General features: G+C 41.4%; 1 protein-coding gene across 2 annotated transcripts in view; it reads right to left on the bottom strand.

Moving 5' to 3' along the window:
* LOC145352569 (kinesin-like protein KIF26A) overlaps nucleotides 1-19,124 on the bottom strand; it is a 213,028-nt gene that overhangs the window by 96,691 nt on the left and 97,213 nt on the right. For both annotated transcript variants that reach the window (XM_080202601.1, XM_080202602.1), the window contains exon 4: nucleotides 13,501-13,670. In XM_080202601.1, the coding sequence (XP_080058727.1) occupies nucleotides 13,501-13,670 (170 nt within the window). The remainder of the gene's footprint in view (nucleotides 1-13,500; nucleotides 13,671-19,124) is intronic.

Here is a 19,124-nt window from a genome sequence, read left to right as displayed (position 1 = left end):
GTAAATGTTATCGATTAAATAGGGGAAACAGGGCATGAGAGCAAAGTATCAATGGGGAAAACGATTATCAGAGTACGGTAGGAAGGGGCAGAGCAGACAAACTTGAGTTTGTCAACAGATAAGGCCAAACATTGTGAAAATAGTAAAAAAAAATAAGTAATGGCTCTTTATCTAAATGCACATACCAATTTTAACAAAATGGATGAATTGGGAGCTCAAATTGAAATAAACAAGCATGAACTAATAGCCATTACCGAGACCTGGCTCCAAGATGACAATTCTGAACATTCAAGGGTATGTGGCATTTTAGAAGGACAGGAAGCTAGGAAAAGGTGGAGGGGGGTGGCTCTGTTAATTAATGATGGCAAGAATACATTAGAGAGGGATGACCTTAGTTCTAAAGATTAAGATGTAGAATCAGTTTGGTTAGAGATAAGAAACAACCAAGGAAGAAAGTCACTTGTGGGAGTAGTTCATAGGCCACCTAACAGTAATCAGACTGTAGGACAGCCTACACAGAAAGAAATAATGGAGATCTTTGACAAAGTTGCAGCGATAATCATGGGTGATTTTAATCTACATTTGGATTCAATGAATCAGATTGTAAGGGTAACCTGGGAAATGAATTCATAGACTGTTTTTGGGAAGATTTCTTAGATCAACACATTCTAGAGCAGAGAGTAGGCTGTACGAGAGCTTGTAATGTGCGTTGAGGAAAGATTAATCCACGGCCTCATTGTGAAGATACCCCGAGGTAACAGTGATCATAGAGTCATAGAGTCCTAGAGGTTTACAGATGGAAACTGGCCCTTCAGCCCAACTTGTTGATGCCGCCCCTTTTTTATAACCCCTAAGCTAGTCTCAATTGCCCACATTTGGCCATTTCCCTCTATACCCATCTTATGCATGTAACTGTCTAAATGTTTTTTAAAAGACAAAATTGTACCCACTTCTACTACCACCTCTGGCAGCTTGTTCCAGGCACTCACAACCCTCTGTGAAAAAATTGCCCCTCTGGACCCTTTTGTATCTCTCCCCTCTCACCTTAAACCTATTCCCTCTAATTTTAGGCTCCCCTAACTTTGGGAAAAGATATTGACTATCTATCTGATCTATGCCTCTCATTACTTTACAGACCTCTGTAAGATCACCCCTAAGCATCCTATGCTCCAGAAAAAAGCCCCAGTCTATCCAGCCTTTCCTTATAACTCAAACCATCAAGTCATGGTAGCATCTTAGTAAATTCTTTCTAGTTTAATAATATCCTTCCTAGAATAGCGTGACTAGAACTGTACACAGTATTCTATGTGTGGCCTTCCCAATGTCTTGTATAACTTCAACAAGACGTCCCAACTCCTGTATTCAATGTTCTCAATGTTCAATGAAACCAAGCATGCTGAATGCCTTCTTCACCACTCCGTCTGTCTGCACTTTCAAGGAGCAATGAACATGCACCATTGGATCTCTTTGTTCTCCACAATGCCCTACCATTAACTGAGTAAATCTTGCTCTAGTTCAACCAACCAAAATGCGTAACCTCACATTTATGTAAATTGAAATCCATCTGTTATTCATCTGCCCACTGGCCCAAATGATCAAGTTCCTGATGCAATCCTAGATAACCTTCTTCACTATCCACTTCTGCCACCAACCTTGGTGTTTTCTGCAAACTTACTAACCATGCCTACTAAATTCTCATCCAAATCATTAATATAAATGACAAATAACAGTGGACCTAGCACTAATCCCTGAGGCACACCACTGATCACAGTACTCCAGTTTGAAAAACAACCCTCTGCAATCACCCCCTGTCTTCTGTCATCAAGCCAATTTTGTATCCATTTGGCTATCTCACTCTGGATCCATGAGATTTAACCTTATGCAACAACTTATCATGTGGTACCTTGTCAAAGGCCTTGCTAAAGTTTATGTAGACAACATGACTGCAGTACCTTCTTGGTTACCCCTTCAAAAAACTCAATCAAATTTGTGAGACATGATTTTAATTTTAATAACATTTGAATTTTATATTCCATTCTGAGGGACAGAAGAGTAGCATTTTAAATAAAGACAGAGCTGGTTAAAGTGAACTAAGAAATTAAGTTAAGGAAGAGATCTGCTGTGGCAGACATTTAAGGAGCTATTTCATAACACAAAACATTAATTCCAGTGAGAAATAAAGACTCTAAGGGAAGGACACACCAGTCGTAGCTAACTAAGAAAGCTAAACATAGTATCAGATTGGAAGAAAAAGTGTACAATTCAACAAAGGTTAATGACAGGTCAGAAGATTGGACAGAATATTAAAAAAACAGCAAAGTAGGACTGAAAGAATAATGAGAAGGGAGAAATTACAGTATGAAGATAGCTAGAGATATAAAAGCATATCGTAATTATTCCTGCAGGTATTTACAAAGGAAAAGAGCAACTCAAGTGAGCATTGGTCCTCTATGTGAGTATGGGGGAATTAATAATGGAAAATAAGGAAATAGCAGAAGTATTGAACATATATTTTGCCTTTCTCTCACTGTAGAGGGATACAAATAACACCCCAAAAATTATTGTGAATAAGGTGAAAGGGATGAAGGGAAACTTAAAACAATTACAATCACCAGGGAAAGGGTACTGAGGAAATTATTGGAACCAACAAGTCCCCATGTCTTAATGTGCTTCGTCCTAGGATCTTAAAACATGCCAAGGACTTGGGTCAGTTCCAGCATCAGATCACTGTCTGTGTGGATACAGTCAGAAGTCTCACTAGGTTTAAGTCCAACAGGTTTATTTGGTAGCATGAGTTTTCAGAGCACTGCCCCTTCATCAGGTGAGTGGAAGATTGGATTCACAATCAGGGCATGTATAGACAAGGACTCAATTCACAAGATAATGGTTAGAATGTGAGTCTTAATAGGTAATCAAATCTTTACAGGTGCAGACAATGCAAGTGGAGAGAGGGTTAAGTGTCTGTGTAGAGTTTGCACATTCTCCCCATGTCTGCGTGGATTTCCTCCAGGTGCTCCAGTCTCCCCTCTGATCTTTCGGGTCAAACCAAGTAAACAAACTTAAATTACGTTCGGACAAAGAAAAAGGGGGCAGCTCCCCAAAAGGAGGGGGAACGGCCCGAACAGAAACAAAAGGTACAAAGGAAACTCAAGACACGTCAAATCAAAATGTGATTACCGGGGTCTATAAGGCACTTCAGCCCCTGCGGTGCCCAACGGGCACGGAAGGCCTCGACAGTGCCCGCAGACACCGCGTGCTCCCTCTCCAGGGACACCCGGCCGCGAACGTAGCCGCGGTAGAGGGGCAGGCAGTCGGGACGGACGGCCCCGTCGATTGCCCGCTGCCTGGGCCTGTTGATGGTCTCCCCCCACACTCCAAAGATGTGCGGGTTATGTTGATTGGCCAAGCTAAATTGCCCTTTGTGTCAGGGAGACTAGCAGGATAAATAGGTGGGGTTAAGGATATATGGTCTGGATGGGATTGTGGTTGGTGCAGACTGGCTGGTTGAAATGGGCTGCCTTCTGCATTGTAGGGATTCTATGATTCTAAATGGCTGCTGAGATAGTAGTTGCATTAGTTTTGATTGTCCAAAATTCCTTAGATTCTGGAAAGGGCCTTTCAGAGTAGAAAATAGTGAATATAGCTTCTTTATTCAAAGAGAGAGAGAGAAAGCAGGAAGCTACAGACCAGTTGGCTTCATATGTGTCAGAGGGAAAATTCTAGAATCTATTATTAAAGAGGTTATAGTTAGGCATTTAGAAAATCTTAATGAAATCAGGCAATGTTAACATAGTTTTGTGAATGGGAAATCATGTTTGGCTAAGTTATTAGAGTTCTTTGAGGAAGTAGTAAGCAACATTAATAAAGGGGAACCTATTAATGTGGTGTACTTGGATTTCCAGAAGGCATTTGGTAAGGTGCCACATCAAAGATTACTACACAAGAGTTCATGATGTAGGGTAACATATTAACGTATATAGAAGATTGGTGAGCTAACCAGAAACAAAGTAGGCATATGAGTTATTTTCAGGCTCACAAGGTGTAACAAATAGTGTGCAACATGGATCAGTGCTGAGGCCTCAACTTTTTGCACAATATATAAATGACTTGGGTGAAGGGACAGAAGGTATGGTTGCTGAGTTTGCAGATAATACTAAGGTAGGTAGGAAAGTAAGTTTATGAAGAAGACATAGGGAGTTGAAAGTGAATATAAATAGGTTATTGAAGTGGGCAAATTTGCCAGATTGAGTATAATGTGGTAAAATGTGAACTTGTCTACTGTGACAGGAAGAATTGGAATACAGCATATTATATCAATGGAGGGAGATTGCAGAAATTTGAGGTAAAGAGAGATCTGCGTGGCCTGTTACATGAATCTCAAAGTTAGTGTGCAGGTACAGTAAGTTATTAGGAAGGCAAATGGAATGCTGTTGTCTGCTGCAAGATGAATGGAGTATAAAGGCAGAGCTATTTTGTTACAGTTGTACAAGGCATTGATGAGACACACCTAGAGTACTGTGTACAGTTTTGGTCTCCTTATTTGAGAGGACATAACTATTAGAAACAGTTCAAAGAAAGTTCATTCATCTGATCCCTGAGATGAGGGGGTTACCTTAAGAGGAAAGTCTGGATAAGATTGGGCCAGTATCCACTAGAATTCAGAAGAATGAGAGGTGATTTTATTCAAACATAAGATCAGTGCAGACTTGATGGGCTGAATGGCCTCCCTCTGCACTGTTGAGATTTTATGATCCTGAGGGGGCTTGATGGTGTGGATCCTGAAAGAATTTTTCCCCTCGTGGGAGCAACCAGAACTACGTGACATAGCTTAATATTTTAGGGGATGGGCCATCTAAGACAGATGATGAGAAATGTTTTCTCTCAGAGGGTCGTAAGTCTGTAGAGGCAGGGTCATTGAATATCTTTAAGGCAGAGGTATATAGGTCCTTGACTAACAAGGAAATCAAAGGGTATCAGGGTAGGTGAGAAAGTGACCTGGAGGCCACAATCAGAGTAGCCATGATTGTATTAAATAATGGAGCAGTCTCAAGGAGCTGAATTGTCTACGCTTGCTCTTAATTCATATGTTCATATGCATACAAGCCTCTCCAGTCTTCATGTTGATATTAGATGCATATTTCAATTATATTACTTACCTTGGAGAATTTTGGGCTATTCCCTTCTTAAATTTGTGTTTTCCTGTATGATTATAATGTAGGCAATGTCACTTTTAGCAAATAGTGATGTAATGGAAGTTTCAATGGTTCAGAGAACATGCTAAACCAACCAGAACTAAATTAATCTGACCTCTTTCTTTTGCTAACAGATGCCTGACTTCTCATCTTAATACATCTATTACTGCACAAAGCACTTGCATGATTGAGAACAGGATTTAAGCCCCATTTAGATTACAGCTAATTATATTAAACAGACAGTCACTTTCCTTTCAAATTAGCCAAAAAAAAGATGAGAATTGATTAGAATAAGAAGCTGATAAAATGGATTTAGTGTAAATCACACTGTCTTATAAACAGAGGGATCATCCAACAGTGGCTAAAGCAACCTACGCATCTGAACTGTAGCCAGAAAAAAAGCAGAGGCATTACAAGAGCAATCAAAAATGTTGAAAGTGTTTGTCTTGTTGATCTTGGCTGGCTGACAATGGAGCAGCAAAATTGGCCTCAGCGCACTTGGGCTAACAAGAGGAAAATCAGCCACCGGTCATGCTCCTGGCTGCCGGCCAGCAATCTCTTTCCTGACACTCTTCCTCACTCACCTTGACTTCTTCCCCCCCACCACAACCACCACCACCCTGAACCGCCCGCTGCTGCCAAATAACTGGTTAGCATACCTCCAACCGGTAAGTCCTTTGATAGCCATGTCTTTTAGCATCTCTCCTCTTAACAGCACACTGGCAATTCCTTTCAAGGCTGTGTGGAGTCAGAACTACCTTGGTGGTATATGCCATCTCAGATAGTTGCTGGTTTGTAATGTTCATATTGGAGGTGGTTTAAACCACTGATGGAAAGCAGATGGATAGCAGCCCATTCTTCCCAATGTAAGGTCCAACTCTATTTGAGGCTTGATCCATATGAGCATCTTACTACATAGAATCCCTAAAGTGCAGGAGGAAGCCATTCGGCCCATCAAGTCTGCACCGACTCTCCGGCAGAGCACCTTACCCAGGCTCTATCCCCGTAACCCCGAATATTTACCCTGCTAATTCCTCTAGCTTAAACATTTAAGGGGCAATTTAGTGTGACCAATCCACTTAACCTGCATGTCTTTGGACTGTGGGAGGAAATTGGGGCACCAGGAGGAAACCCACACAGACACAGAAAGAACATGCAGACTCTGCACAGACAGTGACCCAAGCTGGAAATTGAACCCGGGTTCCTGGCACTGTGAGGCAGCAGTGCTAACCACTGTGCCACCATGCCGCCCTACAATTTACCATAGACCACTGGTTAAGTTGCTCACTGCCTAGTACAGGAAGGTGGGCTGGACTCTGATTCACATGTGAGAAATAGCCATCCTCCCTACCCCACGCCATCCACCGCCCACCTAAAGCAAGTATATGCACTGACTCAAAAACCGGCGCAGAGAGCTGAGTGGCAAGATAAATGGGGCAGTAAGTGACCAGATGGCACATTTGGGTTGCTAATATCCTATTTACGTCAGTCAGAGGGAGCTTAATCTAAATGATTGGAGTTTTATCACTGAATAGAAACTCCTATACAAAACTACACCATACTATGATGGAAAGTAAGCTGCTAAATGTATTCTCCTTCTTTAAGGATCATAAAACAAGAAGGCAATGATTACATATTTGCAACTAAATACTGTGGAAAGTTTGTGATAGGCTATATTGCTCTATCATACTTATTGCAAAGCAACCATTCAAGCGCAGAGCAAAAGATTATGCTGGTCCCTTATATTTTTGATGTTTTTTACCCTTTGCTTTTAGTCTGGGATTAACCTCATGCTGAAGTGGCTTTTGGCCTTCTAATGCATTCATACACCGAATAAACTTCCTTTTATGGGCTGTGTTCTGGTTAGAATTGAGTTGAGTTATTAGTAGCTGACCCTTTCTGACCACACAGCCCATGGACACTCCCCTTAGTGTGAATTCAATATGACCAGCCAACCCATTAGCACCTCATATTTGTCTTATTTAAATATGAATCAGTAACCTTTAGCTTTCAAAGTCAACCAGTACGTACATAACAACTTGTAGCATTATGCTGCTGTCACTTTTTCTCTTGTGAATGATTTGGTGCAAATTGCAATTAGAAAATACACAAAAATTTAATAATCGCTTTCCTCAGAATCTATTTAATCCTCTTTCTTGCTGCCTTCATATTAAATGCCCAACCCCTTTATGCACATTTTATTTATAAACACATCACAGAGCTGCTTAATACAATTCACTATGGAGGCCAAAGTTTAGTTTCTATGCACTACATTTGCAACAGAGGGAAATGGATAATTCTTTTTTTATGTACATCTGTTACTATGGTTACCTTTCAAGGTCATATGTCAGTAGGTTGAAGCTTAACACACAGAGACACAAATTTTCTCCTCAAAAATTCAACAGTGCTGATCATAAAGGGCTTTGAGGACATTTCTGAGCCAAGCAGAAAGCATTACATTTTTTATGAATTATATTGTGTAAAAAGCCTTTTCTTTTTTTTGAAAAAAACGAAGAGTTCAGGGTAATTGCACGATCTGTCCTCCAAACGATCATCCAATTGGCAGAATGGTTGTAGAGTTTAACAAAAGTCATCATCAAGAGAACCAATCTGCTTATTGTTGTTAAAAACAGCTGCAAGTGAATGTGTTCCCCAGTTGTGCTAGCAACCCTACCTCCACCCTCCAACCCCACACCTCAGCGAATCCTTACATCTAACCTGCTGTTCAAGAACAGCAGGTTAGATGTAAGAATTCGCATTCTAATCAGTAATCTCTAAACTGTCTGTGCTTTATATGCTCTGTCTGAGGCCAGAACTCTCCATTCACCTGACGAAGAGGGAAACCTCGAAAGCTTGTGAGTCTATTATCAAATAAATCGGTTGGACTAAAACCTGGTGTTGTCAGACTTTTTACTGGGAGTAATGCCACCAGGCTCTCAGCGGTGAACTGATCCAGCAACTGACAGGACTACCTTCATAGGTAGCCTGCTCCTGCCTTCTGGAGCTCCCATTTGGTGGCATTGTTGATGCGGTGACACACTCTTAATAAACGTGGCATCACTGGAGTAACAAACTAATTAAAGTGGAGTCAAGACACACCAGAACAGTTCTAAATCACTGGACCTCTGTCTCATAATAGAAATGAGGCATGAGAAAAATTAATGAGCAAAAGGAGTCAGATTGACTTCCTAGCAATGTTTAGCTAGAACCCATCTGATCATTAAAGTTAAAACAAATTGATGCCTCAAGCACAGTTTACAGGCACTAATTGAACAGTGAAATGCACTGAAGAACACCGCATTAGTCATTTTTCAGCACTGGTGTTACTGATATGCATTTTTGCTGCCATTTCATTAGGAACATACTGCCTCAATACACTAATCATATGCTCAGTCACAGAACAATCAGTACATTGAGCATCTGCAAGCTGTGCCCCCACAGCTAAAGCTGATAAGGTATCTGTTCTTTTGAGTAACCTCAATTATATAGGAGGCATTTCATGGTTGATCCTAATGACCAAATGCTTATCACTGACCCATCAAGTGTCAGTGCCTGCCATATGGTTTAACATTACGTGGGCTGTCACTGCTATCGACTTCAGATGGGCCACACTCAGCAACAAATCGTCTCCAAACACCAACTACACTAAGGGAGGAAGACATTTTGCCAACATCCTGTACAGAAAAAAATCCACAGCAATTTTACAGATTAACCATCATAAGCTGGAACTGTACATTTGTCATCGTAATAAAATAAAGCAAGTTGCTAAATGTCCTTCTGAAACTTGCAAATATTTATCGTTGTTTCTGCCTGCTATTATTCACTGCGTTGGGAGTCTACCTTTTTTACCCCAGCAATGGCTTGTCAATGTAATACAGGGATATTTGTGCAGCTTTTAACATTTTTGAAGAGTTTCTCATTCAAAATCGAAAAGCAGCACAGTTAATTGATGCTTTGATGACTTCAGTTCAATGAACTGTTCAGTGCATTATTTTTGACTGTTTTAAAAATACTTGACAATATTTTCTTCTGTGCATTAAATTCACAAGTGCAAATGACATGAAGGTCACCTTTCTCCTGCATTTCACAACATTAACTTGCAATTTGCATCAGCATTAATATAAATCACCCAATGAATGTCTAAATGTCACAAGTGCGCTGAAATTTGCATATCTGTAACTTTGTTGCATTTTCAATGAGAATTACATGTGCCATGTAACACTTGGAATATTCTTTATAAATCGGTCTCTGAATCCTTTAATGTAATGTAGTCACTTTGATCTTTTGATCTATGTTAAACTTATAATCTTTTTTATCCTTCGTGGTTGGGAAGTGAAATCGTTGACAAGGACAATATTGATAGTCCATCAAGGAGGTGCTGGTGAGCTATTGTCTTGAACCGCTGCAGCCCGTCTATAGTTACACCCCACAGCGCTGTTAGGAAGAGATCTCCAAGGCTTTGAGCCAGTGACAGTGAAGGACAGCAAAACAGTTCCAAGTCAGGATGGCGTGTGACTTGAAGGGAAACTTTCAGGTGGGGGTGTTCTTCTGTAGAAACATCGAAACACAGAAACTAGAAGCAAGAGTAGACCATGCGGCTCTTTGAGTCTGCTCTGCCATTCATTCAGATCATGGCCGATCATCAAATTCAACATCCTGATCCTGCCTTACTTCTATATCCCTTGATCTTGTTAGCCCCAAAAGCTATTTCTAATTTCTTCTTGAAATCACACAATGTTTTGGTCTTAACTACTTTTTGTGGTGGCGAATTCCACAGATTCACCACTCTCTGAGTGAAGAAATTTCTTCCCCACCTTAGTCATAGAATCATGGAATCCCACAGTGCAGAAGGAGGCCATCTGGCCCATTGAGTCTGTACTGACCACAATCCCACCCAGGCCCTTTTCCCGTAACCCCACATATTTACTCTTCTAATCCCCTGACACTTGAGTCAATTTAGCATGGCCAATCAACCTAACCCACACATCTTTGGACTGTAGGAGGAAACTGAAGCACTCAGAGGAAACCCACTCAGACACAGGGAGAACTTGCAAACTCCACACAAACAGAGACCCGAGGCCAGAACTGAACCCGGGTCCCTGGCAGCAGTGTTAACCACTCCTAAAAAGTTTATCTATTATCCTCAAACTATCCCCCACCATTGGGAACATTCATTCTGAATCTACCCTTCTAATCCTATGAGAATTTTAGAAGTTTCTGTGCAATCCCCTATAAATTCCAGGTGGTAGAAACTGCAGATTTGGAAGATGCTGCTGAAGAAGTCCTGATGAATTGCTTTGTGAATATGGTCTATCATACACACTGTTAGCACTGTGTACGGTGGTGGAGGATGTGAATACTTAAGGTAATGGATGGGATACAAATCATGTCTTGGATAGTATTGACCTTCTTGAGTGCTGTTGGAAATGCACTGCAGACAAGTGGAGAGTAGTGCAGCACATTCATCACATGTACCTTATAGGTGGTGCTCAGGGTTTGGGGAGTCAGGATGTGAGTTATCCACCACAGAATTCTTCTCCCCGATCTGCTCTTGTGACCATAGTATTTAAAGGGATTGGTCCAGTTAAACTTTTGGCGAGGATGTAGATGATGAATGATTCAGGGTTGGTAATGCTGTGGAGTGTCCAGCAGAAATGGTTGGATTCTCTGTTGTTGGAGATGGTCATCGCCTGGCACCTGTGTGGTACGAGTTTTGCCTCTTACCAAGATTGAATATTGTCCAAGTCTTGCTGCATGCAATTGTGGAATGCTTCAGTAAGTGAGAAGTTGTGAATGGTACTGAGCAATGTGCTATTATTGGCAAACATCCGCACTTAGCATAGTAGATTGGAGGTAAAGTAATTGATGAAGCAACTGAAGATTTCTGGGCCAAAGACACCACACTAAGGAACTTCTGCAGTGACGTTCTCAGGCTGGGATAATTGGCATCCAGCAATAACAAATATCTTCCTTTGTGCTGTACTATGACTTCAATCAATGGCGAGTTTTCCCCCTGATTCTTAATACTTTCAATGTTGCTCAAAATCTTAGAATGCTGTACTTGGTTAAATGCTGCCCTGGTGTCAACTGCATGGTGCAACACTTTCAGTCAGCGAGATCCTTCGCTCCCACTGCACGGAACGGAGATTTGGCTGAGTGCCAAATTCTCCATCCTCATTCTGAGCAGTGGCAGAGCATGAACGTCCTGGAAAACTCCAACCAACATCAATTTGTGCTTTTACTGTCGGATTCTTTCATGGAAAAAAGTGAACTATTGTGTAAGAAAAATCACAGTCCATATTCCTAATAATGGGTGAGTTGGCGCTAATGTAATAGGGAGTTTAAGGTAAAACCGTATTTTTGCTACAGGCTATCACAATGGCATCATTAGCACCTGAATGGTGTACACTGTGTATTGTATTGTAGGGTGGCTACAAAAACAAATTGGTGTCTTTAAGCGGAGTAAATAGCACATTTTGTAACATCTCCTTCAAGGTGATTGTTCTCCTGAGGCAAAGGGCCAAGTTTGAACGGAGCAGGGTATCATATGGCGTGCCCCAATAGTTAGACTTGTTTGTGCACACTTGGGTTTAATGTGGTTGTGTGAGTTATAATGTTATGGGAAAGGTAAGATGCCACCTGGCGCCTCAGAAACAACTGAAAAGTTCACCTCCTTAACCAATGAGATTAAAGGATTGAGAAGGAAGATTTGAGGAGGAGGGTGCATTGAGCCTTGAAATCCCTCCAGTGCATACTCCAGTGCATAAAGAGGCTGTCTGGCCCATCAAATCTGCAGTGACTCTCCGAAAGAGCATCACACCCAAGACCTCTCCTCCATCCTAGCCTCATAACCCATCACATTTACTATGGTTAATCCACTTAACCTACGTTTCATTGGACACAAAGGGCAATTTAGGATGGGCGATCCACCTAATCTGCACATCTTTGGAGTGTGGAAGGAAATTGAGCACCTGGAGGAAACCCACACAGGCACGGGGAGAATATACAAACTCTACACAGTCACCCAAACTCAGGTCCCTGGCACTGTGAGACAGCAGTGCTAACTGCCGTGCCGAGAGTGGGAGAATTAATGTCAAATCAGGTACAAAAAGAGACATGAGGAGAGGGAAAGGAAGATTGGATTAGAAGAGAGAGAGAAGACAGAAAGGAATTTTAAAATCCCCAAAACAATTTATAACCTATAGGAAGAAGGCTCTGCACCTATAATGATAACCTGGTGTTGTGAGACTTCGTACTATGCCCATCTCAGTCCAACAAAAGCATCTCCACATCACTGCATTTATAATTGTTCACTTTCTGGGCTAAAAATTGGCGGTCATTGATAATGACTACGTTTTTAAAGGTTATTTAAGCTGTTAACGACTGGGCCTAGCTTTCTGTGATGACAATACTGGGTAATTAATGTACCTTAAACATTTATTTCCTCCACTGGGGCTGCTGTGTAAAATGTACAGCAGCAACCTATCAGACTTCGTAACCCTCTATCTCTCAGAAGAACTGCAGGTTTCCATCCAAATGACACATACATGCTGACATAGATTGAAATTCTTTTATTATAAGTGGCACAAAGTCCTCCCTCCCTAGCGGCACACTGGGAAGTTTTCACCATATGGACTGCAGCAACCCTCACTCCATCATGATCAAGTAGCAACCACCGGTGGGATTTCCCAGCCCTCTTCTGCCAGTGGGGTCTTTCAGTCCCGCTGAAGTTGATCCCACATCCCCCCAACTTCAGGCAACCAATAGATTCCACCGGCAGCCGATTTCCGGCATGGGTCACTGTCTGTGCAGAGTTTACACATTCTCTCCATGTCTGCGTGGGATTGCTGCGGTTTCCTCCCACAAGTCTGAAAGATGTGCTGGTTAGGTGTATCGGCCATGCTACATTCTCCCACAGTGTACTCAAAACAGGTGCCGGAGTGTGGCGACTACGGGATTTTTGCAGTAACTTCATTGCAGTGTTAATGTGTACCTACTTGTGACACTAATAAATAAACTTTAAACTTTTTTAGTGCCATTGACCCCAAAGCTGTGATCCACCCAGGGGGAACAAGGGCAAAAATAATGGACAAAATGAGTGGAAAGAGAAGCTAAAACATATTAAAGTATCCAATAGTTTTGTCATTGGCTTAGAAATCAATTCCTAAATTATCTGTCGTTTCTGTGAATTTATTGCAGAATATTGAAGTTATTTCCCTTGAGTAATGTGGAAAGAAAATCATGCTGAATCAAGGATTGGCTGAAAATGTTTATCTCAACTTGCAAATTGAATGAAACGATCCAATACCTGATAAAAAAAGATGCAGCAGCTGAAGTGCCAGAAGAAATCCTGCCAGGGAGTAATGAATTCTGTGAGGCTGGTGGGCCGGGTGCCCAGGCTTGACTGCCGCTGCTTGGTGAGATGATAGTTTCTTGAGACGAGTCTTCTTTCCCGCTCTCTGTCATTGTTGCTTGTGCCTGAAAATGAAAAATAAACAGCAGACGATGGATGACACACCGACTTGTAAAGCGTTTTGCTCTATATCATTGTTGGTTAGCTCCCTCATTCGTTGCAGAGGTTGCAGTAGTGACAACTAAAATTAATTAAGGTGGACAAGCATGTCTTACATTGCCCAGTATTAGAGGTTACAACCGTGAATTCACTAGTCAGCAGCATACAACTAAGAGGCTTTGGTCAGAGTAATGCACAGTTAAACAGTCTGACAACCATGAAGTAATGGAGAAATATAAACCGATTTCCATTATTGTCACACATTTTATCATTCAATTGCAGAGCTGTTTGCCTTTTGTTATGAATATCTGCCATACATGGTTTCTCAGTAGTCCATCATCCAGGGTTACCACCTATTTCAGCGGTACCTTGTACAAGTTAAATGAATCATACTGTTTGCAAGGTCATTCAACTTGCTTTTTTGAAAATGCCTTTGTTTCTCCAAACATTCAATGTGAAGTCTTTTGTAAAAATATGATCAATTTGAAAATGCTAAATATTGTACTCCTGTTGAACGGACACCATTGAATGCCTTCCAAGCGCATCCATTTCTGGTTTCTGTAATTGAGATGTACATATGTACACACACAGGCACAAAAACACACACAAAATCACACATGTGGACATACATACACACAGGCATACAAACATACACACATACATGCACACACATTCTGGCACACACAAAAACACATTCGTATATACAGGCATACAGACACACATACAAACAGACATGCATCCACACACATACACGGACACATACACATGCATACACACATGCATACATACACAGACACACACACACACATACACACACACACCTATTTGGCATGACTATTGAAGAACACAAACTAAATCCTTTCCCAATGCAACACACGATAGCTACACTCGAACAAGAGAAGTGTGCATCTCAATAATTATTTCAACTACAAAAGCAGTCATATCAGGACTATTTTAAGAGCATCACCTGATTGGGAGAGTTTGCATCCAAAGAAAGTGCATGCACCCATACTTTCGAACAAAGCTGAGGAACGGACAAAATCAAACATCTTTAAAATGAGAGACTTGCCAATAATTGGGAAGGTATTCCCAGTTTTGCATTTTAATAAAATGTATGTATGTATGACTGCTAGGGCAAGTTCTAATCTCAGGACACAAGTCAACATTTATTGCATCTTTGCAATTTGAATAGTCAGAACTATACTGAGACAGCTAGTAATTTCATATGGTCAATATGTTAACATGGGTGAACGAGTTTCAGATGCATATGCTGCTTCTATACTAACTTAATTCTTCCTTTCAACTGAAATCAGTTGAATCAATAAGCAAATGCTTATTAAGTTTTAGCTAAGTTTGACACTTTAGATTTATTTTGTTGACCTTGGAGATTAATCCAGGAACGTGCAGAAATAGATGAAATGTATGGAAGGAGATTAGCTATATATTGCTGACCAGATGATGTTAAGAAGTCAAAAGGTGCACACACACACACACACACACACACACACACACACACACACACACACACACACACACACACACACACACACACACACACACACACACCACTATTAAGGCTGTAGCTCATTCTGAACAATGTTTCCCAACCTACCAATTATGGCCACACTCTCATCTTTACTGGACCACTGTGACTATTCTTGGCACGGCCTCTTACAGATCATATCCCCTTGGCCCATTCAAGCTTCCAGAAATACTACAGCAGTTAATCCTCATTTCCAAGTGCCTTCCATAAGAATGTCAATGGATAGCAGTACTGGGCCAGTAATTTGCAAAGTAAAACTATACATCAAACAGTCTCAGTCACTCTATCAAAGTCAACGAACGGAAACATGCAGCAGTTGAATAGGAACTGGGTCTTATGTGGGCTGTTAATCATGAAAAGCAACCTCCTGGGGGAGAAAAAAACTAACCAATAAAAGCTGTCAACAGTTTTTAAATTCTGTTGCCTGAATTCCCAGTCTCCTACGATATGCATATAACCTTTAGCCCACCATCAGTCCAAAGCCATGTCATTGAACAGCGACAATAACATGTGCCTGCTGCTAATCATTTGTTCAGTGCAGAGGAGCAACAAAAATCCATGTAGTGCAGGTAAAATTATAGAGTCAGTTCTTAGGTCCTCTTTGCCTAATGTCATTGAAATTGCCTAAAGATATATCAATTTCCAGCAATGAATTTCCATTTACTGTTGAGTGCAATGCCTCAGGCCCTCCAGATAAGACTTCCGAAAAGTACTGCTTGTAACGGACACACTCTCTTTTACTCAACTACAAAAAAAAGATAAAGATCTTCTGGGATGTCTTTTAAAATATGCTGACAACATTTTCTTAACTCACAAAGCGTGGCAGTTTCTTTTGCCTGTGTATCTCCTACTTTCTTCTCTAATTGTGACTCCTTTTGTCAGTGAATGTGTACCATCACTGAGCCAACTGATTTCTGCAATTTGCTTCAGTGTTTTACAATCAATACCTCCTACCACCTTTCATTTAAATATTAAATTGTATGAAGTGACTTTTAATCTGCTTATATTTCATGCAATAAATATTAGGTTGCAAGTATTTCCCTCTCTCTAAAGATACTGCTTGGAGCAAAACACACAAGAATGACTGCTGTGGACAACTGTTTACTTGCAGAACCATAATTTTTTATTGTCACATTCGACCGGAAGGCCAAAAAAACTAAGGGAAGCCTTTCACTGTTTACCTAGCGATGCAAATTTGTAATGTCATAAGTTTTACTCATCCCAGTGCATTGACAGAAGGTACACATTACAGAAGTGAGGAATTTAGCAAGTTTGTGACAACCTTCTTCGGGATGAGTTGCGATGTTTACCCAGGATAGGTACATAACTTTAAAGTCCTGAATGGGCTTGGTCTTGCAGTTTATAGCCATCTCCTTAGCTGTAAACTTAGGACAAAAGCTAAAACTTCCTTTTTGTGAAGGCAGCATTTGTGTACTGCAAAAGTGTAGGTTTAATAATATTCAAACAAGCAAATGCCTTCTAAATTATCTATGACAGTCTGACAGAAAATGCACTTTCAAATTAAGGCTCTTATTCAGTAAGAATTCAATACAAACACACGGGTAGAACATGCAACCTTCAGTAATGATCCACCTTTTAATCTCACGGTTGATCAGTATCTCAACACCACTTACCCTCCTTTGATCCACATTCTTTACCTCACAAAAGTCTATCGATCTCAGCTTCAGACTTGAATAGGCTAAACTTCTATGGCCATTTTTTTGGCAGAGCGATTTCCAGGTTTGCACTACCCAGAGCTAGCGTGTTGTTTTGCGAGTGATCTCATTCTATTGCTGGAAACTGCATCATTCAAGGACCCAACTTCCTGTTCCATATGGACATTGATGACACACAGCTCTACCTCACCACCTTGCTTGACCCCTCCACTATCTCTGAAGTTGTCAGCCTGCTATCCAACATCCGACAGCATGGGGAGACAGTGGTATTTAATGCTATTGGACTAGTTAACCAGAGGCCCATGTTAATGCTCCGGGGCTACAGTTTTAACTCCCACTACTGCTGCTGATGGAATTTAAACTCAATTAATAATTCTGGAATTTAAAACTACTCTCAGTTATGGTGACCACGAAACTCCCATCAATTGTTGCAAATACCCTTTTCCTGAATGAACTCTGTCCTGCATTTTACATGATTTGGATTGGGGTAAGCACAATAAGAAGTCTCACAACACCAGGTTAAAATCCGGCAGGTTTATTTGATAGCACAATATTTCAGAGTGTCACTCCTTCTTCAGATGAGTCACCTGAAGAAGGAGTGACACTCCAAAAGCTTGTGCTACCAAATAAACCTGTTGGACCTTAACCTGGTGTTGTGAGAGTTTTTATTCTGCATTTTACAGCCATAAACTTGCCTTTAGTAAAGGAAATCTGCCAACATTATCAGTCTGATTCCAGATCCACATTAATGTGGTTGGCTATCAATTACCCTCTGAAATAGACAAACAAGCCACCCAGTTTAAGTGCAATTAGGGCTGGGCAGCAAATATTGGCCTTGCCAGAGGCGCCCACATCACCTGAAAGAATAACAAAAGTACTGGATGATCAGAAACGTGTCCAACTCAATACTGAGAACATTGGAGCTATAGGGCAGAATTCTCCAATGTCCCACCAAATGGATAGATGGCACATGGGGCGGGGAGGGGGGGCCACTCATCAGTCTAGAACACGTTTGGAACAACGTGATGTGCAGAAGTTGGGATTTGCCTGCAGAATGCCTGGGGCTGCCTTTGAAGTTCAGGATGGAGGTCACCTGGAACCCGGAACACTACAACTGTAGATGTAGGGGTGGGGTTGGAAGTATGGGTGGTTGGGGGGGTGCAGAGAAGCAGAGATTTGGTGGATCTTCCAGCTTCAACGTCATTGAGGAGGTCCACCTTGCAGCCTCAGAGTATCCCTGGAGATTCATCTTCTTTCTCCAACATTGAGCCAATGATGTTCAATATGGCATCTGGATATGACAGTGGGACATAGGCACTCAAGCCTGCACTGCCTCCCTTCTCCCCCAACCCTCACAATTCCCAATGCATAATTAATGAGGTTGAGGCTGGAAGATATGGCATGGTTTCCTATCAGCCTCTACAGCGGGAAATACTCCTGGCCCTCACCCCCGCCATAGGACTTAGTTCCAGGTGGGAGAATTCCACCCACTGGTCTTTGTTCCCATCACAAACTTCACTCCCTAGCCACTGACACTGTGCCTTTCCCTGGCAACTTACGGTGTCAGATTGGAGCCTGAGCTGGATTTCCAAGCAGATATCCAAGCTTTCTCTAAGACCACCTATTTTCACATCTATAACATTACTCAGCTTCTTTCCTGTCTCAGCACAATCCGTGCTGAAACTCTCATCCCCATCTTTGTTACTGCCAGAGTCGACTGTTCCAACACACTCCTTACTGGTCTCCCCCCCTCTTTAAACTTCACATTACCCAAACTCTGCTGCCCATGTTCTAACTTGCTCTGGGTCTGGTTTCATCCATCATCCCTGTGTTTGCTGATCTACACTAATTGCTGATTAAGCAACCTTAAAGCTTTCATCCTTGTCTTCAAATCCTTCCATGGCCTTGCCCTTCCCTAGCTCTCTAACCTCCTCCAGACTAATAATGCTGCGAAATATTTGTATTTCCCTAATTCTGTCCTTGTGAGCATCTTTGATTTTAATTATGCCAGTTAGGCCCAAAGGTCTATTATTCCCTTCCCAAACTTTTCGGCCTCTCTGTATCACTTACCTCCTTTAAAACTAATTCTTTGATCAAGGTTTTGGTCTCCTATATATGAGTTAGGAGCAGCAGTAGGCCATTCGGCTTCCGAGGATGTTCCGCTATTCAGTAAGATCATGGCTGATCTGATTGTAAATTCG

The sequence above is a fragment of the Carcharhinus amblyrhynchos genome, chromosome 14 (genome assembly GCF_965287045.1).
Source record: "Carcharhinus amblyrhynchos chromosome 14, sCarAmb.v2.hapA, whole genome shotgun sequence".
NCBI classification, from domain to species: domain Eukaryota; kingdom Metazoa; phylum Chordata; class Chondrichthyes; order Carcharhiniformes; family Carcharhinidae; genus Carcharhinus; species Carcharhinus amblyrhynchos.
Note: the sequence above shows the minus strand (reverse complement) of the source record. Positions and strands in the feature narration are given on the sequence as shown.